Source organism: Nannobrachium achirus, assembly GCF_963921795.1.
Source record: "Nannobrachium achirus genome assembly, chromosome: 3".
Lineage (NCBI taxonomy): Eukaryota > Metazoa > Chordata > Actinopteri > Myctophiformes > Myctophidae > Nannobrachium > Nannobrachium achirus.
The window spans coordinates 54739254-54763275 of NC_137812.1; the positions used below are offsets into that span (position 1 = coordinate 54739254).

The window sequence follows — 24022 nt, forward strand, 5'->3', positions numbered from 1 at the left end:
TTAGTTTTTTCCTCCTTTGACTTTTTTTCTTTTCTTTTCCTCTGCTCAATGTTTTTAACATTTTAACCCATATAAATACGACCACCATTACTTTCATGTGTTTAATATGTTTTTATAATGTTATAATAATGACAAGCCTTATTTTATTTTTTAATTCCGTTACCTTGGCTACGTAGTACGTTACGTACTGTTTTCCGGAAGTGTGGCGTCCGTTACCTTGGCTACGTAGTGTTTCAGGAAGTGTCGTTTTACATTTACAACTGCAACATGGCTGTGCAATGCTGGACTGATCTTCTTAAATCGTCAAAGAAAACAGCTTTGATACAAGATGGTGAGTGAGCGCAGCAAAAGTATATATACTTATTTACGTAGAAATAATTTCCTCTGGGAGCTAATATTCGCTGGTTGCACATACACGTCGCTAACGGTACCTGGGTTACTGTTTGTGCTGAAAACGCGTGTTTCCTAAACCCACCAGGCTTGAGTTAAGACCCGCCTCGCGGAAACGCCAGAACTTCCAGGAGTGGCTGAAATCTTGCCTCCAGTTACTCCTGTCTCAAAATCCTTGCCGGACACATGGAGGGTGGATAAAGTCAGACCTAGTAAAGGCATGAAGACAATCTTAAAACTTGTACTGAGAAAAGCCTGCATTTGCACAATGCACAGCTATTGATTTGTCACTACAGTGCTCAAAATAAACTGTGCTAAAAATAATAATAATAATAAATTGAAACTTACTTTGTACTGTGCTTAAAAAAGGGATAACTTTGTAACTTTGCTAAAGAGAAAAACGTACTGAGAAAGCCATTAATTTGTCACTACTGTGCTCAAAATAAAAACTCTTACTGATTATCAGTTAAATTGTTATAGTTTGGATATGGCTTTGGCCGTATTCTGAGTGTATTATTGTAATGGATCGGTAGGTAGTAGGTACAGTAATGCTTTGCACTAAGTCTAACGTTCATAATATGCACTTTCATACTTAAGATTATTGAGAGGGGCGTTTCCCCGAGGCGGGTCTTAACTCAATCCTGGTGGGTTTAGGAAACACGCGCTGAAAACATAGGCACCCCACAGTTGCAACTACCAGGAGGACCAGGAATAATGGGGGACGTCACTGAGCTAGTTGCACACTCTGTAATCATTTGATGTATGGTCTTAAAACTTAATGGGATAATCTCATCCAGGCGTTTGCAAGAGGGGTGTGTGTGTGTGTGTGTGTGTGTGTGTGTGTGTGTGTGTGTGTGTGTGTGTGTGTGTGTGTGTGTGTGTGTACAAGGGAAGGGTACACAAATATACTAGCCTCATGTCCAGGAGATGATCAAGCTGCCTCATGCTATGGAGATATTAATTGGGACACATTGATTGATTGATTGAATACTTTATTAATGTATTAAGTGTGTTAACAGTATGGCAAAAAAAAGAAAAAGCTTTGCTAAAGAATAACGCAAAAGGTATGTGCACAAAATATATATATATATTCTACATGGCTCGGCTAATTACTTAAATATCTCTTTGTTGCTTTACAATAAATACATTCATGTGTGTCATAATCATGTAAATGTCTTTCTTATGTGTTTCTCAAGGGAAAAGAAAGGTCCACTATCTCTTTACAGATGGTAAAGAAATGGCAGAGGAGTATGACCTACAAACAGATGAGCTCATTGGTAAGCTGAAGTGGAGTATTTTGTCTTTGTTTATGGGATCATATCTGAAAAGCGAAGAGCACATATACCCAAAACTAAAACGCAGTTGCAAGTCAAGTACATACATGAAACTATTGTCCACACAATCTTTAGCTCCCATTAACCAGACTGCTCTGATGAAGAGCATGTATGTCAAAATGCCACATAATTTGTGGTGAGATAAAACATATTGTTGTGTAGACTCTGTTCTTGCCTACTGTACAATTCTCTACATTTTAATCCACTGAATGAGTAAATATTGTTTGATTTACTCTGCATTATACACTTTATACTGTTATGGTTCATATTGCTGTATTTGATTGAACAGCGTTGGGTTTTGGATGAATTAAGAAGCAAGCAAATTATTATGGCTTGATGAAGATCTCCGGGTCAAAAGCTTGACCTTTTAAATAAATATTTGAGGAGACATATGGCCCTCATTTATGGAACTTGCTCAGACTGAAAAACGGGTGTACATCGAGATAACTTTGGGGATTCATCTTCCTATCATCACTTTGACAGTGCAGCATAATCTGACTATCTGACAGGCATCTGAACACCTGCATCCTCTCTGAACAATGAGATGAGATATAGCCTGTCAACAGTGGACAGTAGTTAATTCTAGACATCAGTAAATATTCTTTACTGATGTCTAACTACTGTCCACTGTTGACACATCTTCTTTTTTTCTTCCCTGCATTCTTTCGACCAAATCTTGACATTCTATAGTTGACTGGACTTGCGCTTAGAACTGGTGTCATATTTTTGTTTTATTTTCTTATTAGATGTTTCTGTGTCAGGTATCGGCCTGTACCCTATGTGTGCAAATAGCCTGTGCCATTCAGCGCATATGATAGGCATGTGTGCTGTGTTGTGAATCCACTGAGATGATTGGGGGGTAACTTCACATGTTGGAGTTGGCTCAGCTGTATTCTGCTTCTTCATGTCGAAAAACTTGCGGGGTGTGGCTCTGCAACATTTATCATCAGCCGGCCATTCTTTTTTTAAGGGCTTTATCTACCTTTATTGATAGTAGATGGACAGGAAACAGGGAGAGAGAGAAGGGGAGTGACATGAAGCAAAGGTCACCGGGAATGGGATTTGAACCTGCAACGCACTGGCATTAGAGCCTATATGTGGTATGGGCCTGGACCACTAGGCCAGTGGCACCCCAGCCGACCATTCTTACGCTGTGATTGACAGGGTACACCTGCTTGAAAAAAGCACACTTGAGCCCCTGGGAATTTTAGCTGGTTTCTATGCCTAAGTAAAATAAAAGCACTATACGGCTTAAAAATTCTGGGTTGAGATGTAGGGCATAGTATTGAGTGTGGTTTTCTGGTGCTACATGGCTATACATTTTTCCCATAGAGATTTTCAAAACTTATTTTAAGCCTAGAATCAAGCAATCCAGGATTCTGGTGAATCATGACCAATAAAACATTTTCTGTGAAAGAAAAAAGAAGCACATACTGTATGTTGGGCAAGGACTAGTATAATTAAATATTCAAAATACTTCTTCCAAAGAATCAAAGGTTTTATGGCTATGATTCACCAGGATCCTGGATAGCTTGATTCCAGGCTTAAAATAATTAATATAAATATTTTTGTAAATGATTTTTTTTTCTTTATTTTTTACTTTTTGGCTCCAGAACACCACGGGCCACTGCTACGCACTATAGATATAGATGGTTGTAATTTATGTTGTAGAACAAACGTGAGATACTGTAAGTAGACTAAGTACACTTGTGCACAGTGGATTTACAGCCATGTTGAATTTTAATATGTTGTTCTGTTCATAATATACCTTGTGTTTTCACACTTTTTCAGTGAGAAAGTGGAAGTCTAAAAGCTCACTGGGAGCTCAGGGCCAATGGCAGACAGAGGTCGGAGAGCCTCACACGGCCACTGCAGCCTCTTTGGAATCTGAAGGGATCAAGGAGAACTGTGCTAATGTATGTTTTGTGGTACCATGTTTTTGTATTTCTTTTGAGCAACGTTTTCTAATTTGATTTCTGAGCTCTTTTATCTCAATTCTATTTCATTTTTCTGGAGATAGAGGTTGACCGTGTGTCCACTGAATATGCTATATGCCTCACATCTCTGCAGCCTACATTCCTGCGTAAAGACACGAAAACCAGTTTTCAGTGGAGAATCCGGAATCTTCCCTATCCTAAAGAAGTCTTCAGTGTTTCTGTGGAGCCTGCTGAAAGATGCTGCGTCATAAGGACCTCAAACAAAAAGTAAATGTGAATTTTGCCTGTTGATAAACCTGGTTTAAGGCCTCTCTTTTATTCTTTCATCTAGTAGCTACCTGGATTTTATCTTGCCAGTGTCATCCCCTGTACTTCCAGTTTTTGGAGCTGTGTGCAGCTCCCTATACGTGGCTGTGTGGGTCTGTCTGTGTGTCTGTGTGTCTGTATGTAGCCTGAGAGTAGCCTGACTTCGGCGCGTAACTAGTGCCGCACCATTTACGCCACTCGCGCAATATATACATCAAAATGTGCGGCTCGGCCGGGAATGGTGTTCTATTACCTTTCGTTCCGATCCGCCTTACCATGCCGACGTAATCGGCAAAAAACGACGCTTAATTGTCCCCATTGACTTATAATGGGACAATGCAAGAAATCACTTTCAAGTATTTTTCTCTTGTAAACCATAGGAGCTACAGTTTCAAACCTCGGAGAGGAGATTCATAATGATTTTAAGAATGAATCGAAAAATAATTACATCACTCGGCCTCATGGTGGCGCTATAACGGCCCACTTTACGTTTTGCCCCGTAACTCTTGAACCGTAGATCGGAAAATTAAAATTCTTTTTTCCCTGGATTCCTTGGGTCAAGACGCATCTCCCCATATAGGCCACGCCCATTTGCGCCAGGATAGATTTTCCGCCATCTTGAATTTTCTCCACACTTTTTGCTCCTTTTCCTACATATTTTCTTCAAATGTCACAAAAATCGGTACACATGATCTACACACACACACACACACACACACACACACACACACACACACACACAGCTCCACTTCACACGGGTGTGATTTTACTTTTACTTCCTATTCTTTCTTTTCAAATCTTTTTTATTAAGGTACAATGTCACAATGAGGCAGGTACACACATAGTGATGGCACCCCAAATCACATTCCAATCACAATAATCATTGGTACAAAATATCACAAGATCTGAGGCGATCACGGTACGTACACATTCAGTTGTAAGGAAAAGAAACCCTGCCCTTAAGAGATAATAAAAGAAAACATTTTTTCCCATATACCCAATTTAGTGTCAAGCCAATTCCCCCATCCCCATACTCTACGTTAGACCTATCCCTGCTAATCCCCAAAGTAGTCATTGGGAGGGTAAAGACAACAACGGGTCTCCTCCGATACCCGATCCGTCATGCCACCATCTTCTTTTCACCTGACATTAAGGAGCTTCACCAGGGGGGCGTAACGCATGTGGAGGTACACGCTATCCTCCCCGGTTCCACCCCTCTCTGAACAGGCGCCCTGACCACTGTGGGAACCGTTAATGCAGAGACAAATTCTGTTCCTCCACCCCAATCGACTTCCCTCCCACGAACACAGCCAATTGTGCTCGTTGGAGCGCCCGGCCAAGCCGAATGCACCATGAAGGTAGTGCTCCATGGTGGTGGACAGGAAGTTTAACCTGCCCACCCAGACGCCCCAATACTGGACTGCCACCGGGTCCCAAAAGGCAGCCTCCAGACATCAGAAATTAAAAAAAACAAAAACATAATAGGTTATATAATCCCAGAGGGAAGGTGCTATGTGGCGACATATTTATCTAAAAGGTAAAAAAAAGAAAAAAAAAGAATGTCCATGAGTCAGTTGTAAAATAAAGTAAGGCCTGCCAGTCGAGAGGCTGCTGTTACAACCAAAAAGAAAAAGTAACAAAAATAGTAGTGATACCACCTCCCAGCCGGCAGAGGCAGCGTAGAACCATTAATTGTCGAGCGTGGTTCAGAGTTCACAGTTTGGTCCATCCTGTCAGAGGCACACAATGGCGGCCACCGACCAAAAACAAACAACCAACTCAGGCTATCAGCATATTAGAGCCACATCGTAAGAAGATGAAGTATAAAAACAACGAAAACATGTCGAGAAGTCTCGACTACAATCATGTCATCATGAAGTGCAAAGCATTCGATCGCTCTCTAACACTTAACTAAACCGCCATAACGTAATCGTCATGTACGGAGAGAAAGAAACAGCGCATATTAGCATACCACAAGCGCAATAGAATTCGCCGTAAACAAAATACCTAATTGAGTAAACAAGTGGTTCGCATTAACCGTTGGAACGGACATGTCTACATACGCCGTTTGATCATATATAATCAGTCAAAAAAGGGTTGCGTATTTACGTCAGAAAAGGAAATAGGAAAATTAAAGAAAGAAAAAAAAACCTGTTAGCATGTACTAGCTAGTTAGCCAACCCCACACACTATCGACCATTCCACAATATAAATAAATAAAAAAAAGTGACATAGCAAATAACACAAGTCAAACCCATCTAAACATTTACTTTACACTGTAGTATCCATTGTGGAGTACGAGAGATCGTCCATATGTGTGTAGAAAAAATAGAAAAGTAGAAAAATAAAATTACTGGAGCATATATAGCATGTTAGCATGTGTTAGCTGGCCAAGCTAGCCAGACCAATATACTTCTACATCCCTTCTCAAACCGATGCGGTCGAAGATGAAGGCGATGTCCCCTCGTTCTGCCCCAGGTTCTTCTTCAAAAAGTCTGCGGCTTCTTTTGGAGAGGAAAGATGTTTCCTCCCCTCCGCGGTGGTTATGAAGAGTCGAGATGGATGTAGGAGCTTCGGTTTGAAGCCGCGTTTGTACAGGGCGGACATCACGTCTCGATAGGCCGAACGCTGTTCGATGATTTCTTGTGGCAGGTCCTCGAAGATCTGGACAGGGGTCCCCTTGTAGTTTAGGGTTCCCCTTCTCTTCCTGGCGTCTCGAATTATAGCGTCCTTGATGCGGTGACGGTGGACACGAGCTATTACAGCCCGAGGTCTGGCACCAGGCCCAGGCCTGGGAGCCAAGGCCCGATGCACTATGTCAAGCTCGGGCGCTTCTGGTAGCAGATCCTTGCCCATAATTTCGACAAGTAGGTTAGAAAAAAAGGTATTAGGCTGATCTTTTTCGATTAGTTCGGGTAATCCGATTATACGGACGTTATTTCTACGCCCCTGGGACTCAATAGCGACAGCCTTGGCCTTGATTCTAACGTAATTATCCTCCAAAGTATCACATCTAGCGTCCAGCTCGGCGAGCTTGTCGGAATAACGCGACGCGTTCTCCTCCAGTGTCGTCAGACGATGTCCCTGGTCAGAGAGCTGGATTTGCACGTTGTCTATTTTCGCCTCAAGTGAAGCGATGGTTGCATTAGTTGTCTTGAATTCGGAGGTTATGGATGCATTTAAGTCGTCAAACCGTGTAAGAACAATGGCCAAGTCCGCAGTTGTTAATGGCGTCGGCGGGTCGTCCTTCTTGGCCTGGCGTGTCTGCGGCTTTGCAGAGACCGCTGGTTTCTGCGAGTTAGACATTCTACCAACTTCTTTTTCGGTTCAAATCAATGAAAAGTTGTAGAGGATGCTATTACTGCACTTTTAGTGGAGTTTAAAAGCAAGTGAGGCTTTGAAAAATAACTTTTTAATGAAAGTGGGAGCAGCAGCTCCTCAAACGCACTACTGTCCCATTCGTGACCCGGAAGCACCCCCTTTACTTCCTATTCTTAATTTTATATGTACATTTTAACTTTTGAATACTTCATTCTTATATTTAACTAGTAAGACGCCTCAGGGTGACGGCGAGGTCGCGCCTTGTCTTGGCCGTCTGGCCAGTGATGTATATCGGACCAGTTCCCCATGTATGGATATGAAGTCCTGTTAGATATGGGCTTAATATTGATGACATCAGGGATCTAAGTGGTTGAGTGGTAGAGTGGTTCCCAGTGGTAGAGTGGTTCCCATGACATCACAACATACAATCCCTTTTATGCCCATATATGGAGATCCCTGCTCTGAGTATCTGACATCACTGTGATGTCACCTGTGATGTCACAGTGACGATGTGTCAGGGGAACCACAGTGGCAGGCGTTACACGTATACATACAGACAAGCTGTGCTGGTTCTGACAGAAAACTGCGACCTATGGTCGCAATTAAACATTTTCCCTTGTTTTGTGGGTTTTTACTTCTACTTTTAAACTAAGCAATGCAAGTAAAAATCCTTTATGCAAATATACAGTTCTTGGATTCTGATTTCCCTTTTTGGTTAATGAAGAGAAACAAATAATACTGAACTTCTAATTCTCCATTAGTAAACATGCATGGAAACCTTTTTCTCTTGCTATGAAAACCTACGGTGCTCATCTTTTGCTTGCAGTATTTGTGTCTCTCCTATAGATGGCACTGTTGGCAATACATCACATCCTCTCTGGAGGAATCATCACATCCTCTCTGTGCCTTTCCAGGTATTATAAGAAGTTCAGTATTCCTGACCTAGACCGAAGCCAGCTGCCACTGGACTCTTCTGCCCTCAGCTTCACTCATGCTAATAACACACTAATCATCAGTGTAAGTCATATATATACTGATATATTATTCATTTCAGCTGTTACAATTCCAAACGTGCGAACATGACCCGCTTTAATTACTTCAGTAGATATTAGTAGCTTAATGACTACTATTAAAATTATATTGTCTTTTATGTGCAAAATATTTGTATTTAAGTTCATAAAATTAACATAAGAACATATAAATGCATTTGCATCTGCTAAAATAGCAGATCTACAAAACGCGATGTGTTTTGAGCTTGTAGATCAGCTATTTTTGCTATTTTCAACTGTATATGTGGCCCTCTGGAGTGAGTGTGGAAATATAGTGGCCCTCTCCATCATCGAAGTTGCCCACCCCTGGTGTAAGTGCTGGCCAACTAGAATCAATTAACATCAAATAAAATAAGATAAACCTTATAAATGCTGGAGTTGACAGGGTGCAGATAATAACACATTAATTGATGGGAGCAAAATGCATTAGTGATTCAATATTAAATGAATGAATATAGCAAATAAAGCTGGGCCCAACCTAAATATGGCAAAAGTTCCGCCCTGTGAAAGTCCTCGAGCATTGCAGTCAAAGTTTTACTCTGGAGTGTCTTATATATTGATATATGTGAATCTAAATGCATCATCTTGTGCATTTAGATTGATGCATTTAGATGCTGTAAGATGGTGTGCCCGCTGGCCTAGCGGTCCAGGCGCATACCACTTAGGCTATGATGCCTGACAGCACGTTGTGTGGGTTCGAGTCCTGAGCCCGACGACCTTTGCTCTGTGTCACCGTCTCTCTCCACTGTGTATTATAACTAGTAAGACGCCTCAGGGCGACAAGCAACCTCGCCCTGCGCCACAGTGATGTGGACATCAGGGATGTGGACATAAGGGATCTCCATATATGGGCATAAAAAGGATTTGTCCCCCTGGCATCACAGGGATCTCTCTAACAGGGCATCATTAATATTGATGACATCAGGGAACTCCATATATGGGCATAAAAGGTATTCTGTTAGTGTGACATCACAGTGAAGCCAGAGTGTTATGTCAGAGCACCTCCACACACCTGTACTGTCATAAAATCTTAAAAGCACAATGACACAAGGGTCATCTCCCATTCTGCGAATATCACTGTGTGTCAGGTCCCCAGGCATCTGAACAAATGCAGGGAGTATGACTATGAATTAACAAAGGAACATGAAACGCCTTCAGATTGCATTATGAATAATGTGCTGTCTGAAATTCTTGAATACAAGGAGCACTTTCAAACTATATACACTATACTGTAAGCTAGACAGCTGGAATAATGTCAAATATATCGGGTATCTGGCAGATAAGATTGACGTTTTGTAGTGTTGGGCTATCATAATTGGTCTCTGTGTGATATTTGATTTCTTATTTCAGTGTGCGTTAATACAGTAAGGGATGTGCATCAGGGAGAAAGAGACTGGCTGTAGAAGTCATTACCTTTTCATTTCTCTCTCTCTCTCTCTCTCTCTCTCTCTCTCTCTCTCTCTCTCTCTCTCAGTACAAGAAACCTAAGGAGATCTTAACCCTTGAGCATGAGCTACTGAAGGAGCTAAAGAAACTGAAAGTGAACAGTGATGGTGATGTCGACTGCAAAACTCAGTGAAAGTCCTGAAGTTCTTCTATTCTGCTCTACAAATTGCAAACCAAGTGAGTTTTTCTCAATTGGTTTCATATTTTCAACAAGAAAGATTAACTCGTAAATGTTTCTAAAATATATTCTACCCACTACCAGATTGATGGTGCCTTTTTTGGAGAATAGGAGAGAGAAACCCAGAAGATATTTAATATTGATGACATCAGGGATCTCCATATATGGGCATAGAGTGTTTTCCATGACAACACAACATACAATCCCTTTTATGCCCATATATGGAGATCCCTGCTCTGTGTATCTGACATCACTGTGATGTCACCTGTGATGTCACCTGTGATGTCATAGTGATAATGTGTCAGGGGAACCACAGTGTCAAGCATTACACGTATACATACGGACAAGCTGTGCTGTATGGGTAATATTTAATTACCCATACAGTTGCTGCTCTTTGGTTTGTAGATCAGTATGGGTAGGATGGAATGACACATGGTGCATCCAAAGCGGAGCTATTAAAACACAGTTTGAGGTCTGATCTGTTTATATCTTTATGTTCTTTCTCTGTTCATTGATGGTATCTCATGATTGATAAGTCCTACCACCCAGTGCCTATCCCACCACATGTAATGGCTCTTGTTGTGTTTTACTAATGAGGTTGTTTACTGAGTTGATGAATTGGAGCAAGAGTACTGTAATTTGTTCTGACGTGAATTTTTGAAATGTTAATTGTCAGGAAAAACAAAATGCATTCTTTCTGTACTTTGAATTGCCAGTGCCATATTTGGCCATGTTATTTGTATTTAACTGTAAAAGTATTCGCAATAAAAGGGAATTCATTTCTAATTAATCTCTCATTGCACTTTACCCTCCACCCACTAAAGTCAGCAATGTGAAGGGGAGTCATATAATACCCCCCACCCTGACCTTCCAACCCCGATTCCTCCTTGATGTCCTTGTAAAACACTCAAAACACACAATGCCTCGTCCCCGCTTGCTACGGGGTCACCCTTACAGGCATATCCCATTTGTGTTAACTGAATACCCTTATGTTTCTCACATGTATCAGGGCCACCCTGAAAGCCATGACTGAAAACGTTGGTCAATTTAGCTACACAGTAAAGTCCACAGTGTTCTTTTCTACTGGTCCATTTGGTTGCACTTGTACACTCTTGGAGTTAACAACAGAAGCCCTGTTACATTTTCCCTTTTACAACGTTTCGAACCGCAACATGCCGTCAGCTTATAGATATTTTGTTATTGTGTTATCTGCACAATTTTGTAAAATGTCAGCCCAAAATAGGGACACCAGTGGTTAAATGAACACTCAGGATTTCACAGCTGTGTACTAGCTTCTCTCCAGTGTTGGCCCTGTTACAGTGGGCACTGCTGCTGCAGCTACTGCCTTGGGAACTCCACCGAACACACCCAGGTTAGATGAAGCAGATAGAGGTGTAACTATTTCATGACTTCATTTTGAATGAACTTCACGCAGAACAGGAAAATCCCATGTTAGTTAGTAAAAGCACAGAATATCAAATCAGGATTTCTCAACTCTCAGTTTGGAAATAAAGGTTTGTAAACATAAAAAAGACACCAGATGTAATTGGAAATTGCAAGTGTGGTTTCCGTGACCCGAGTCAAATAGAAACCGTCTTACCATTTGAATTTTCCCCATTCAAGTCAATACATTAATGGCCATCAGTCCTTGACCCTTTAATGCCCATATATGCAGAGATGGGCACAAAATACAAAAAAGTATTTTGAAAAAAAATGCAAAATACTTTTGAAATACTGTCCAAGATACTATCCTGGTGACAGTATCCTGGTAAGTATTTCACATAGTATTTTCAATTTGTATTTTGAATTTTGTGCCCATCTCTGAGAGATCCCTGATGTCATCAATATTAAGCCCATAACTGGGAATGCCCATATATGGACATACTGTGTCAGTCTCATGTGGTCTATGTCAGACATATATGATGTCAGTCATCTCCATATTTGGGAAAAGTTTATTTTTAATTAAAGTCAATGGAGAAAATTAATTCACGAATAAAATATATATACATGTAAATTAAACTATAACACTTAGCAAAATGCACCCCTGCGTGTCCCGATGAAGCCGGTCGATTTGACATATGGTCCAAGTGCGTGGCACCAAAACTGTAGGAGGAGTAGCGCGGCAAAATAAAGTTTATCTAGAAAGATGGAATAAAGATGGACAAGTACTATAGTACTGCAGGGGCAACTACACTAATTATAGACAGTGCAACGTATTGATTCATCTAATACAGTGGAGTATTTATCTGCTTCTTAACCAAGGTCAGTTAAAAAGGTTCCCATCAGACATACTTAGATGGAGGATAAAAAAAGGAACAATGCTGTGTTAAGGAAACAATGACATTTAAATTTAGATTGTTCCAACCTTGTGATTCCTTGCATTTCTTTTTTCTTCTCCTTTTTCTTCTCCTTTTTTTTTTCTGCCACGGGGCCAAACCCAGACAGCAAGTGCAAAAGGCAAAGACAAAACCACAGGTCACTCGGACTGTTGTGCTTTGTGCACACGTCCAGATGGAAAGAACAGGACTATAATAAAACATTTAAAAATTGCTCAGTCTCACTTTCTATTTAGTTTTTTGTAAGTTCATTTGATGTATTTTCGTTGGTTCTAATTTTCAGAATCGTTTTTAATCGATTGATTTTTATTTGTATTTGATCGATTTCAGCAAAACGCAAATGCACATTTCTATTACACCTAAAAGATGTACTGCTGAACGTCAAGCAGCATATTCATTTTCAGGGTGTATACTTCAGTTCAGTAGTTTGTCTTAGTTTAATACTCAACAATGTTCAAAGCACTGGGTGCATGTCAAAACACATTTCTCACAGATGCAGAGCACTCCAACGGCAGGAAACAACAAGTAACAAATTGGACATCCAGTTCATGCATTGTTGGAGTGGCCCAGTCTCTGTTCAGGGTCTTCTTCCTCCCCTGTCGTTTGGCCTCTGATGGTCATGCTCAACTGCTTCTGGGAAGAGAGAGAGAGAGTTTCTTTTCTGCCTCCCCTTTATTCCCGAATGCCTCTTCCCAGCCGTTCCCCCCTCTCTTTCAGTCGATGCCACATTTTGCCACACAGACCCCGGTTTGCTTTTTCTGCGCACCCCCCGCCCCCCCAACTCAACTCCCTCAACCCCTCTCTCTCCTCCTCATACCCGAGCTCCCTCGCCCATCCTTTACCCCAACCTCCACCCCCAGTCCCTCTACCCCTCCCTGTGTGACTGCCTTCTTTTTGATAGCTGACCCCTCCTTGCGTTATTATTCGAACCCACTATTGTATAACATGCCCTTTTATATGAGGTCTCACAAAGGCCCCATTTGATCAGAGGGTTACGGTGTGCGATCGTGAGAAATGCAACTACATGGTGGTAACCTTTGTTTGGGCCAAAATGGTGGGCTGACCTCACCGCTTTTAATACATAGCCCAGGCCATTCAGGCCCAAGTCTCACTTGCTGAGCACATTGAATTCGGTAGCCTGTCACAGATATTGCCCCTCAGTTATCTGGGTCTCCAAGCTTCAAGGAGAAGACAGGGGAAAAACACACACACACACACATGCACGCACGCACGCACGCACGCACGCACACACACACACACACACAAAATAACCAACATTTTGTACAAGCTCTCCAAGACTAGCCAAACAAGAGAAAACCTGCGATTAACGTCTTGTTAATTCATTATTTAGTGGTTTTAATATACACTCTACAATAAATATATCCATCATTTAAAGTAATTTACAATTTTTACAGTAAAAATATATTCATATATGTAGAAAAGGCAAAAAAAAGAAATGCACCAAAATGGCCTCCTAAAGGTAGGAAATAGCTGTATAGTGTCTACTGAGACTCATTATTGTAGATGCTGGAAAGTACCCACAGATAGCTGCCATGTCTATGATTGTGTGCAACCATTTTCTGTCATAACATTCTTTATTGCCAGGTTGGCTAATATCTAATATCCAAAGTGTCCATCCATCTAGTCATTCATTTATTAATTCCAATCTCGTTGAGATCTTCAACGCTTAAATCATTCCCTGATTTAAATGATTCTGTCTGACAGGAAAAATATAGCTAGCATATTAGGATACTCAATGTTTAATATTGAAATATTAAACATTAATATAATCTAATATACTATATTGTATTACGTAATATAGCAAATTAGATACTCAAATTTAGGTACAATACAGTAACAAAGTTTTACTGACGAGAGTTTGTCAAATGGAGCACAAAGTGGAGAGGTGGGTGGTGTTCAGGGGCGTCACAAGGGGGGAAAAGTGGGACTGAGTTACTAGGGCCCAAGGTGGAGGGGCCTTAATTATTGTATACTTTAGCTATTGAAAAATAGCAGATATACAAGCTCACAGTGCGGTGCCGCGCTGCGAGCTTGTAGATCTGTAGATCTGCTATTTTAAGTCATGAAAATGTGTGCAAATCTTTGAACGTATGTATATTTTAAGCGAACTCAAATTTTGCTTCTGGGGGGTCCCTGGAACTAAATATTTTGAGATGGGGGTCCGTGGCCAAATACATATCATTTTGGGGGTCCTTCACATGAAAAAGTTTGAGCACCACTGACATAGAAACAGGTTTCTCAAAAAACCTTCAAAGACTTGCACAAGTCTTTCACAATTTTTCAAAAATAGCATATCTACAAGCTCTACAAGCTGTGAGCTTGTATATCTGCTATTTTTCAATAGTTAAAGCACAAAATAACACAGTGAATCCTTGTATCCAGGGCCCAGAATTTGGTGCGACACCCCTGGTGGTGTTCAACTGGACGGGGGGAAAGTAGTTTAATTTCATTGGGAACATTCCCACATTCTCCCATGTGGGGTCCTCCTCGTTGGTTGTTTTGCCCCCCCTTCCTCTGTTTCTCTTGAGAGATCTGGGTTCTCAGTGGCTTCCTGAACGCTGGTGACTGGAATGCTTAGTCCTCCGACCACTGTTTCTAAACGGATGGATGGGGACGGGAAGAGGCAGGACATCAAACGCCGGTCTCCTGTCGCTCAGCAGGTGTCCCCTGGGCAAGCGCTTCATGAAGTGGGCCTCTCGCTGGTGCTGCTTGGTCCTCGAGGCCTTGCGCGGACGGCCCTTGCGGGTGAAGGCCATGTACCAGCCCTCGTACTTGGCGTTCTGCAGTGCAGTGTAGTTGTTTTCCAGGACAATCTCTGTGAAGATGCAGTCTTTTCCCCGTCCTTTCCGCTGCGAGGAGAAGAGAAGGACATAGAAGCTAGCTGCCGTTATAAGAATAAGATTGGAGTAAAACAAGTACTTTTTTTGGGGACACGCTAACCCTCATTTTGAAAACAAATGCTGGACATAGTCAATGATTAGATTAGATTAGGTGAAGGTGAACAAATATTAAAAACATTGTTTCTGGCTAAATGTTCCTTTGAGTTCCCTGGCTGTTAAACCTTAAAAGAGCACAGTTCACGATAATGCCATACTCAAATTTATTGTGGCTTCAATCAATTCACGATAAACAGTGAAGTGATGCAGTTCAGAATAACCAACCAGAAGAGAGACACGTTTTAAGGAAATATAACAATTTAAATAATAATGGTCAAGTGTGGCCCCAACACTGTCGTATCTACAGTGTTGAATTTACTGTAATTGAAGAACGATAAAACAGAAGACAGACTGCTACAAAATATAATGGCATGATTACATATACTGTAGCCCCCCAACTCTCAACCACATGAACACTGTTCACACCTATTCTGGGGAGAACATTCAGCTAAATTATCTGATCTCAAACTCACATAACATTTCACATTGCAACATGTTGTGAGCTTAGGTGGGCTAGTTTTGGTGAAGAGCTTTGGTTTAGTAGGAAGAAATGAGGGGGCCCAGGCCCTGGGGGTACTCCGGTCAATGAAGTATAGTCACTGTCAGGCAGAAACCTTGTATCTCCAAGTTTCAAATGTGTTAAGTTTTCTGTAAAGTAAAGCCCTGCTACATCATACAAGACTGTTGCACAAAACTAGTGAAATTATCAGCTCTACAAACACACAACACCTTGTAGATCTTGTGTGCTTGTAGACCTGCTATTTTCACTATTTTAATGATTATTAAAATGATAGATACAAAACGAACGGTTTTGGACATACAAGGTTTTCACCCAACAACAACGATATAGTGTTAAAGTGGTTAACTCTATTACCTTGCCGATAAGCTTTCCCCTCTTGTTCATACATATATAGTATCCTGTCTTCACCCCTTTGATGCGAATACGGCTCCCAAAGGAGTCTGTCTCCACCTCCAGTTTGGCTGTCCAAAAATGAAGCATAGAACTAATTAGATAACACAGGACCAATGCACATCGCTATAAGATATTACAGTATGAGATAGATTACTTCTGTACCTTTGATCAAAATCAAAAGAAACTTTAGATTCAGATTTCGATTCAAGGAAAGGATAAAGAATAGAGAATAAGAAACATGGAAAACAAATTCATATAACAAGAAGGCACAATGTAAGTAATATAGTGCAAGCAATATCAAATATGGTACTTAAATAAACATGGTCTGTATGGGGAAATGGCTATTGTCTTGACTGTTGTGTCAGTATAATTTGACACAATCACAAGGAGTAACAGTGATTCCAGGACTGACACTTTACACTTCACAGATGTAAAGCACTGGGTAGCCTACATGTCAAAACAAATTTTGACATGCACTTTTTAACTGCATGCTTGCTGAACACTGCTGGTCATTTTAGACATTCCCATGCAGAACTTGGGGAAAATCATATTTGCCACCCTATTCAGCCATCAGAAGCTACAAGGGGAGTGGTCTGTTAAATATCTGTTTAGGAGAGTGTGGTTTTGTGTGATAATATACAACTTTTATACTACATAAAGAAAGAAGAAGAATATACCGTACGACGTATGCAGGCTAAATGCATGAAGGGGCCATGCAGTTGTTCAATGACTACCACTGTGACATCAAGCAAAGGGGATTTTGCACAGTGGCTATTGTCACTGAAAGGCTATAAATGCTTAGGGGATAAAGCAGAGAGTGAGAATACTGCGGTCGGAGACACAGCCACAAGCACTGAGCAGTGGTCAGGTTTGGGCCTGCTACAAGTGTGACACCCACTCAACAATGTTGTCTATGCTCGCTCTGCGCACGTGTGTGCGCGCGTGTGTGTGTGTGTGTGTGTGTGTGTGTGTGCGCGCGCGCGCGCGACTGTGTGTACGCAAGTGTGTGTGTGTGTGTGTGTGTGTGCATCAGAGAGATAGACAAAAGAGCTCACAGGAGAGAAGACCAGAGGAAACCGGGGATAAAGTGAAGATGCTGACTTCACCTCTCCTTATAAATTGAGTCATACATTGAGTTGTAAAGCAATGAAAATTCCTCATAAAAGGACCCTCCAAAAATGCAGGCAGCAGGCATAGATAAGTAGATGGATGGTGGTAACTGTGGTGGAAAGATGGCTAGACACACCAAAATACTTTGGTGACAGGGAACTCGCTCCCTTTAAATTGAAGACACGTTTTCCCTGAAAGAAGAATAATATATTATGTAGGCTACTGCATTCCATCTTAACAGGTGTCCACAACACCACACTGCATATATAGCTACAAATGGGGTCACAAACAATATTTACAATTGCATTCTCTTAGAATAGAATTAGGAATAGTTTCCAAGAACAGCCACCTGCATAAGTTACCTACCATTTTTTTGTGAGACAATTATTATTTACCAATTACCAACTATTTCTAAATTAATAGGCTTAGGGTTTTTAAAAGCAAATGTAATTTATAATTTCCATTAAATTTGAAGCTATAATTTATAATCTACTTATGACCTATAGGCCTATACTTAACTGAAAACCACACTCAGCACAATTTTCATTGTTTGATCGATGGCCCATTTGATTAGCTATTAGCTGCAATTAATTCAGGGCCTAGTTTAAAAAGCATTGCTCTGACCAAATGAAATGATAGGGCCAACTTGGATCATATATTGTTACCTTAATTGGTCCTATTGTTGATTAAAATAACAGACATATTGTAGGCTAGCTAGGAGATGAAGCTAAGAGGTTGTTGGAGAGGCAAAAGTAGGATGACTTAAGATGGGTTTTCCAGATTTTTATTTCTTTATTTCTTTTTTATTTTCTTGTCCTTTTTTCTTGATGGAATCTGTATTTTAACAAAGCTTTATTCACCCCTTTAGCTTGCAGCTTAAACCCCATTAAAACCGGGAAAGCATCTGTGTCATTTTAGATGTTATCTTGGCCATTCAAAAATAGCAGATCTACAAGCTCACAGAAGCTGCCAGCTTGTAGGCCTACATCTGCTATTTTTGAATATTTTTTAAAAAAAACTTGAAAGTGTGAGAATAGCCTACTGATTTAGAAGGCATTAGAATTGGCCTCCTTGTGTCTTAATGGTTTAAAAGAGGAATGAATGCTGATATGGTCAACTAAGTTATTTGTCAAGTTGTGCTGACTTGTTTGAACCTTACCGTGCATCGCCCCGTCGTCGCCGTTGGCATTGATCCTCTTGTTGCCCAGAACCTGGACGTGTTTCCCGCTGGTCCGGCTGTACAGCTGGTAGGTTCTGGTCAACCTCCGGCTCATCCTGTCCGACAACCGGCTCTGTTCGGTTACATGTTGCTTAAAATTAGGGGGGGATGACTGCACAGTGTTCTGTTCAGACAAGAGAAAACACGCCTATGTTAAATGACAAACCCCGTAAACGCAGCCCTTTAAAAAAAGTGACTTTTGAATTCATATAACAGCCTAATAGAAAACGTTATCTCTGGGGTCAGCCAAATGAGGCCAAGGCGACGCAGGCTATCGGCTATTAGCCAAGCCACAAGTTATTTTAGGGCAGTGGTTCTCAAAGTGGATTTCATGGACTCTCTATGTTCCTTTAATTGACCCAAGCCTAACTTTGACAGTGTAGCCTATAATGGCACCAGTGGACCCTAATGGGTTAATTTTGTAGCCTACACTGTCAAAGTTAAGGGACCTTCAAATTTCAAAGTTTGAGAACCACTGTTTTATAGGGAATAGGCTAGCCTAAAACACATTAGGCATAGGCCTATTAGGCTATTATTGCCTATTGGTTTAGGCCCATATTATGTTATTTTTTATTATCTATTTTCCAGATTTGTATTATGTATTTATTAAGGCTATAGACGTAGTTTAATGTAGCTTACAGGAGACAGCCATGTGGACGTGCTGTGTGTTGTGAGAGATGCTGGGAGGATGACACTCCTCTGTTTTTAGCAGGCTGCTCTTTCACCTTGTCTCCCCGGACTGCATCCCTTTACGGCTCTCTTTCTTTTTCTTTTCTTTTTTTTCCTCCAATTCAACCATACGCCATCCATCCACATATGTTTTAACAATTACCTTTTAGCCGGGGCTTACCTCTTTTCAAGATGTTTGAATTGTTGCCAATTGCCATTGCCTTGCATAGTAAAGCGTGTGTGTTTTTAAGCTATTATTGCACCCTATTGCAGATGTACAAACGGATTAAGTTATTTGAGCGCGCAGGCAAATTACCTGATAGGTCTTAAAGTGATTTATTTAATAAAATGAACAAATGAAGGAGCAACGAAGCGCTTTTAAATAGGATTTATATTGCTTTGTAAAACGTGTGCTGAAATGTGCGTTACCTGCGCGTAAAAGCAAAGCGTCATGAATTGAAGTAACCTGAAAGAAGAAGAAACGAGAAAACGTATTTATGTAATCCATAATTGAAATTGACGGGCAACGATTCACCACCCGAGCTCTCCTCCTTACTTACAGATAGCCTAATCTGGATGTTCTTATCCTCATGGTGAAATAAGTCAAATATCGCGTCATGAATACTCCACTGATTCAGTGCTGGAGACTCTTAGAAATAATAGAAGTCCTGATCCCGGTGGGAATTCAACTCAGTAGTTTTTTTTATGTCCTCCTATCACAGATCAAAACCAATTAATTGAGAGGTCCCAGACTGTCTCTTCCTGCTGGCGGGACTCATTGATAGCAAAAGTTACAAAACAAGTCCGTAAGGGTTTTAACGGTTTAAAGCAGCGTTAATCCCGCAAAAAGATGAAAATCCGATCAGAGGGGAGAAGGACGCGCCGTCATCCAACGAACGTTGTTCTTGTTCCACAACCTCCATCAAAGCCCTCTCTTGTCAATCATCCTCATGGAAACCTTTGTCTTGATTAACGTCGGCTGATATCAAATACATCCACTCTGTTGTCACGGTCACCGTGGCAAAGCGGTGGATGGATGGAAGCTTTTACGCATGGATCTAAAACGCACCAGCACAGTCAGATATGTAAAAGGAAAAAAATTAATGAACACGAGACGTATATCGAATTGTTTTTTGAATGAATTTGAAGACAGAACGGCACGACTTTATTTGTTTTCTGGGAAATTGACAAGTATAATTGGTCTATGCGTAACGCTGAAGTGCCTGAGTAGCGGGACTCGACTCCTATAATACTCCGCCTACACGTGTATTTTCTTGTGGTTGCCTTTTACTCCAGATCCACTGCGTCTCCCTCCCTCAACATTTAAATACTTTAATGTCCTCGGTGCGAGCAGCGAGAGGGCGGGGCGTCCAAACCAGAGCCAATTCCAAATATCCTACAGCAGCTGGGTCTTCAACGCTTCCAGGCCAAGGACCCCTTAGTTGAGAGAGAGAGAGAGAGAGAGAGAGAGAGAGAGAGAGAGAGAGAGAGAGAGAGAGAGAGATGAAACAGGGACCCCCACAACCTTTTCATGATCCATAGTTATGTTTGACAGCACAATCATCAGTGTATTTTGGATTCACGTGTGTGATTCACTATGTGTGTTTTCAGATATTTAACCACTTGAACCTTCAATAGGCTAATTAATAAACTTGACCTTTCAGTCTGTACTCCCCCCCCCCCCCTGCTCTACACAAAGCTGCCAAAGCTTTGTGAGCTTGTAGATCAGCTATTTTTGGCTAAAGTTCTCAGAATAGGGTTCAAGTGGTTAAAGACAAACATGTTTCTATCACATAAAGATTTGGATGCAGGACTATTCATTGATTTGCACTGACACACATTTGACAACTGATGATTAATGTTACTATTGGGTTGACCTCAAAAGTAGGCCTATCATGGAGTCATGGAGGCAATTCATGAAATTCTCAAACATCAAAACAGATTAATTATTTCCTCAAACAGCACCCCAGTTTCAATCAGAGGTCAAAATGGTGTCGGGCCTGGGGACTCCCAGGGGTCCTTGTGGAGTTCCACTTCCACCAGGGAGTCCCAGACAAATTATTACAGCATGAGTGACGATTCTATAACAATAACAATCACTTTGAATATATTTCTCATGTAGGATTGACATTAAGATCGTTGAATTTAATTTAAGCCAAAACATCTTTTCACATCTGAGTCCATGGCCTAATGAAAGTCAGTTTGAGGTTTTGTGACGTCAAAATGTTTGAAAACCCTGTGGTTTTACCTCCTTTAAGGAGCATTCACACAATCCCCAAGTTCCATTTATAGAAAATCGAAATAGATGAATCCTTTGAAATTCCTGTCCATTTTTAGAAAATCACATTGTACCTTAGTTTTATAAGCAACAAAATGTCCACATGGAAAAAATTCCCTGGCATGTACTTAAGAAAATCTACAGTTACATTAGCGTATTCCCTTACTGCAGGTTAGAGGTAGTTTGGTGGCCCCACAGGACCAACCTTGATGTACTTTTTTCATCATACACATGTAGGTAATATGTATACCATGTGAACGCATGACACAGAATGGTTTTCACATAACATCTAAGCTTTTTGCCTTGGATACAAATGGTCTCCCACTCGCTCTAATCTCGCTTCCATAACTTTTTCACAGTCTTTGCTTGCTATTCAAGAATGTGTCCTGTGGGCCGGCCCTGTCTGCCGTTGTTTACATCAGTTACTTTGTAATTCTTCTTTGTAACATAAAGTGTGTGATCTGATATCTCCCTTAAATACTCATTCAGTAGCCTACTTCCATGCTGCTCCTATATTATGTATGTGACTGAAGGTGCCGGGGGAATGGGTTGGTGTTGTGTGTTGTAGTCCACTAGAGTCAGCTCTTATGCCTTGCCTAAAACTTAAAGGCCTGTCCATACCGTGTCCGACCACCAAACTTTTCGTCGAAAAGGGCCGGTTCAGCTACAAAATGACATCACTCAGAAAGCTGGGTCTCAAGAATATGGTCATTCACGAATAGTGATTTTTAGTATTCAAATTATTCGACCTCAAAGTATTCGAATAGTCGAATATTCGACAGGAAATATACCGTAAATATATTTTTTTCATTCAATAAAAACAAGCAATTTTCAGTCTAGCAGTGACAGTTGGCTCTTCCTCCATCATGACATCGAGTTTGCCAGATGGCCGCTGTTTTTCCCACTAGTAGTTCGGGGAGACGAAACGTGATGCATGTATCAGTATAGATCATTAACAAATTCATCCACCTGGAGCATTTTTATGACTTCCTATCTAGCCAAGTTGTATAAACCATGAAGAAATACATACATATATATTTCTTTTAAAGAGAGGAAAAAAAAATAAGAGAATATTCGACTTCAGTGAACAACGTCGAATAGTGACTTTGATATTCGAATATGCAAATATTTGGTGAATGCCCTACTAGACCATATTCACACGGCGGCCATATTGGCATTTTGCTTTGAAAAAACAGGGTGGCAACAGGTGTAATTTCATTAACTTACTGTAATAGCAAAATGGCAGCTGTGTGAATATGGTTTCTTGTTCTCAATGTGGGGTTCGGGGATCACAAGGGGTCTCAATGGACACTTAAAGATATCTAACTCTGAGAGTGTATAGATGGAACCAAATGGATGCTTACGGTTGGTTACATTTGTACACTGTCAGAGTTAAGTTAACACTGATGATTTTACTGTGTAAAAATGGTGTAGGCTCACTGGGCTAATGTCTATCAAACTGTGGGGGGGTCTTTGAAATGAAAAGGGGAATCACTGGTGTAGTCACTTATTAATTTGCAGTATCAACCACATCACATGCTGAACGTTTTTATGCCACAAAAGGTTATGGAGGAACAGGACTAAATGCCCATTCCCACTGGGCTAGATAAACAGATACAAAATATCTGTCTCCATTCGAGTGGATGGTAAGATACAAATACAAAATATCTGTGACAGATATTTTTTCATCTGTTTATCTGGCCCAGTGGGAATGGGCCATAAGACTGATTAAAGCCAAGTTAGCTGACTGCATTTAGTGTTCGGAGTACATTTTAAGCTCCACTTCCATGCGTATACAAGTAATATTAGATCTTTATCACAGCACTATGACTTTTGCAACACCAGCTCACGCTTTAGGCTGTGCCCTATTCTGAACGATTTACGGGAGAGGGACTTTTTTGCGAGTGTGCACGCGTGCGAGTGATCGCGACGCACGGTGATCGCGACGCATGGTCGCGGCGTGTGTGTGTGTTTGTGTGTGTGTCTCTGTCTGTGCCAGTGACTGCTTCCACACAGAACTGCGACCAGAAACATGTAATCAACATTAACAGCTTGATGAAATCAGCGTGCGTGTGTGTGTGTGCCTGCCTGCCTGGCCTGCCTGGTGTGTGAACTTCGTTTGAATCGTTTCAACTGCTGCGCGGATTGGATATTCGTTAAACCCACCCCCACCCCCCTCGCTCATTGGAGGAGCCGCAGTTTTTGGTTTGCTAAACTGCCGATTCATGTACTCAGTTCCAGACCAGAGAAACAGTCCATTCTGAGAGTGGGCCGGTCTATGGGCTGGAACCAGGCTAACTTTGACCCTGACGTTTTCCATGAAAGTACGAATCCTCTGTATTTTTGCTTAAAATGCTGATTACCTATGCGTCCTTATTCTACACTTTGCCTGTTGTAAGCTCCTCTACTGCTACTTGTCCACTACTCATTACAACCACGACTACTGCTGCTATGTCTCATTACTACAGTAGGCCTATATCCTATTTATAACCAAAACCACCAATACTAATACACTAATATGACTTGACCTGATGAAGATGTATTGACATCGAGACGTCACTCTGTTTGCACTCAACTCA

General features: G+C 41.1%; 2 protein-coding genes across 2 annotated transcripts; one reads left to right on the plus strand and one right to left on the minus strand.

The window, feature by feature from the left end:
- Positions 1–226: 226 nt before the first annotated feature.
- On the plus strand, positions 227–9916 carry dpcd (deleted in primary ciliary dyskinesia homolog (mouse); the record flags this gene model as incomplete). The annotated part of the gene is made up of 6 exons (XM_080721546.1): positions 227–331; positions 1587–1667; positions 3516–3640; positions 3795–3928; positions 8203–8305; positions 9812–9916. The coding sequence occupies exons 1-6, from the start codon at positions 268–270 to the stop codon at positions 9914–9916; spliced, it is 612 nt and encodes a 203-aa protein (XP_080577672.1). The 5' UTR covers positions 227–267.
- A 4942-nt stretch (positions 9917–14858) lies between these two features.
- On the minus strand, positions 14859–19784 carry fgf8b (fibroblast growth factor 8b; the record flags this gene model as incomplete). Its single annotated transcript, XM_080722667.1, has 5 exons — positions 14859–15167; positions 16129–16235; positions 18437–18620; positions 19595–19631; positions 19726–19784. The coding sequence occupies 5 exons, from the start codon at positions 19782–19784 to the stop codon at positions 14859–14861; spliced, it is 696 nt and encodes a 231-aa protein (XP_080578793.1).
- Between the last annotated feature and the right edge of the window lie 4238 nt (positions 19785–24022).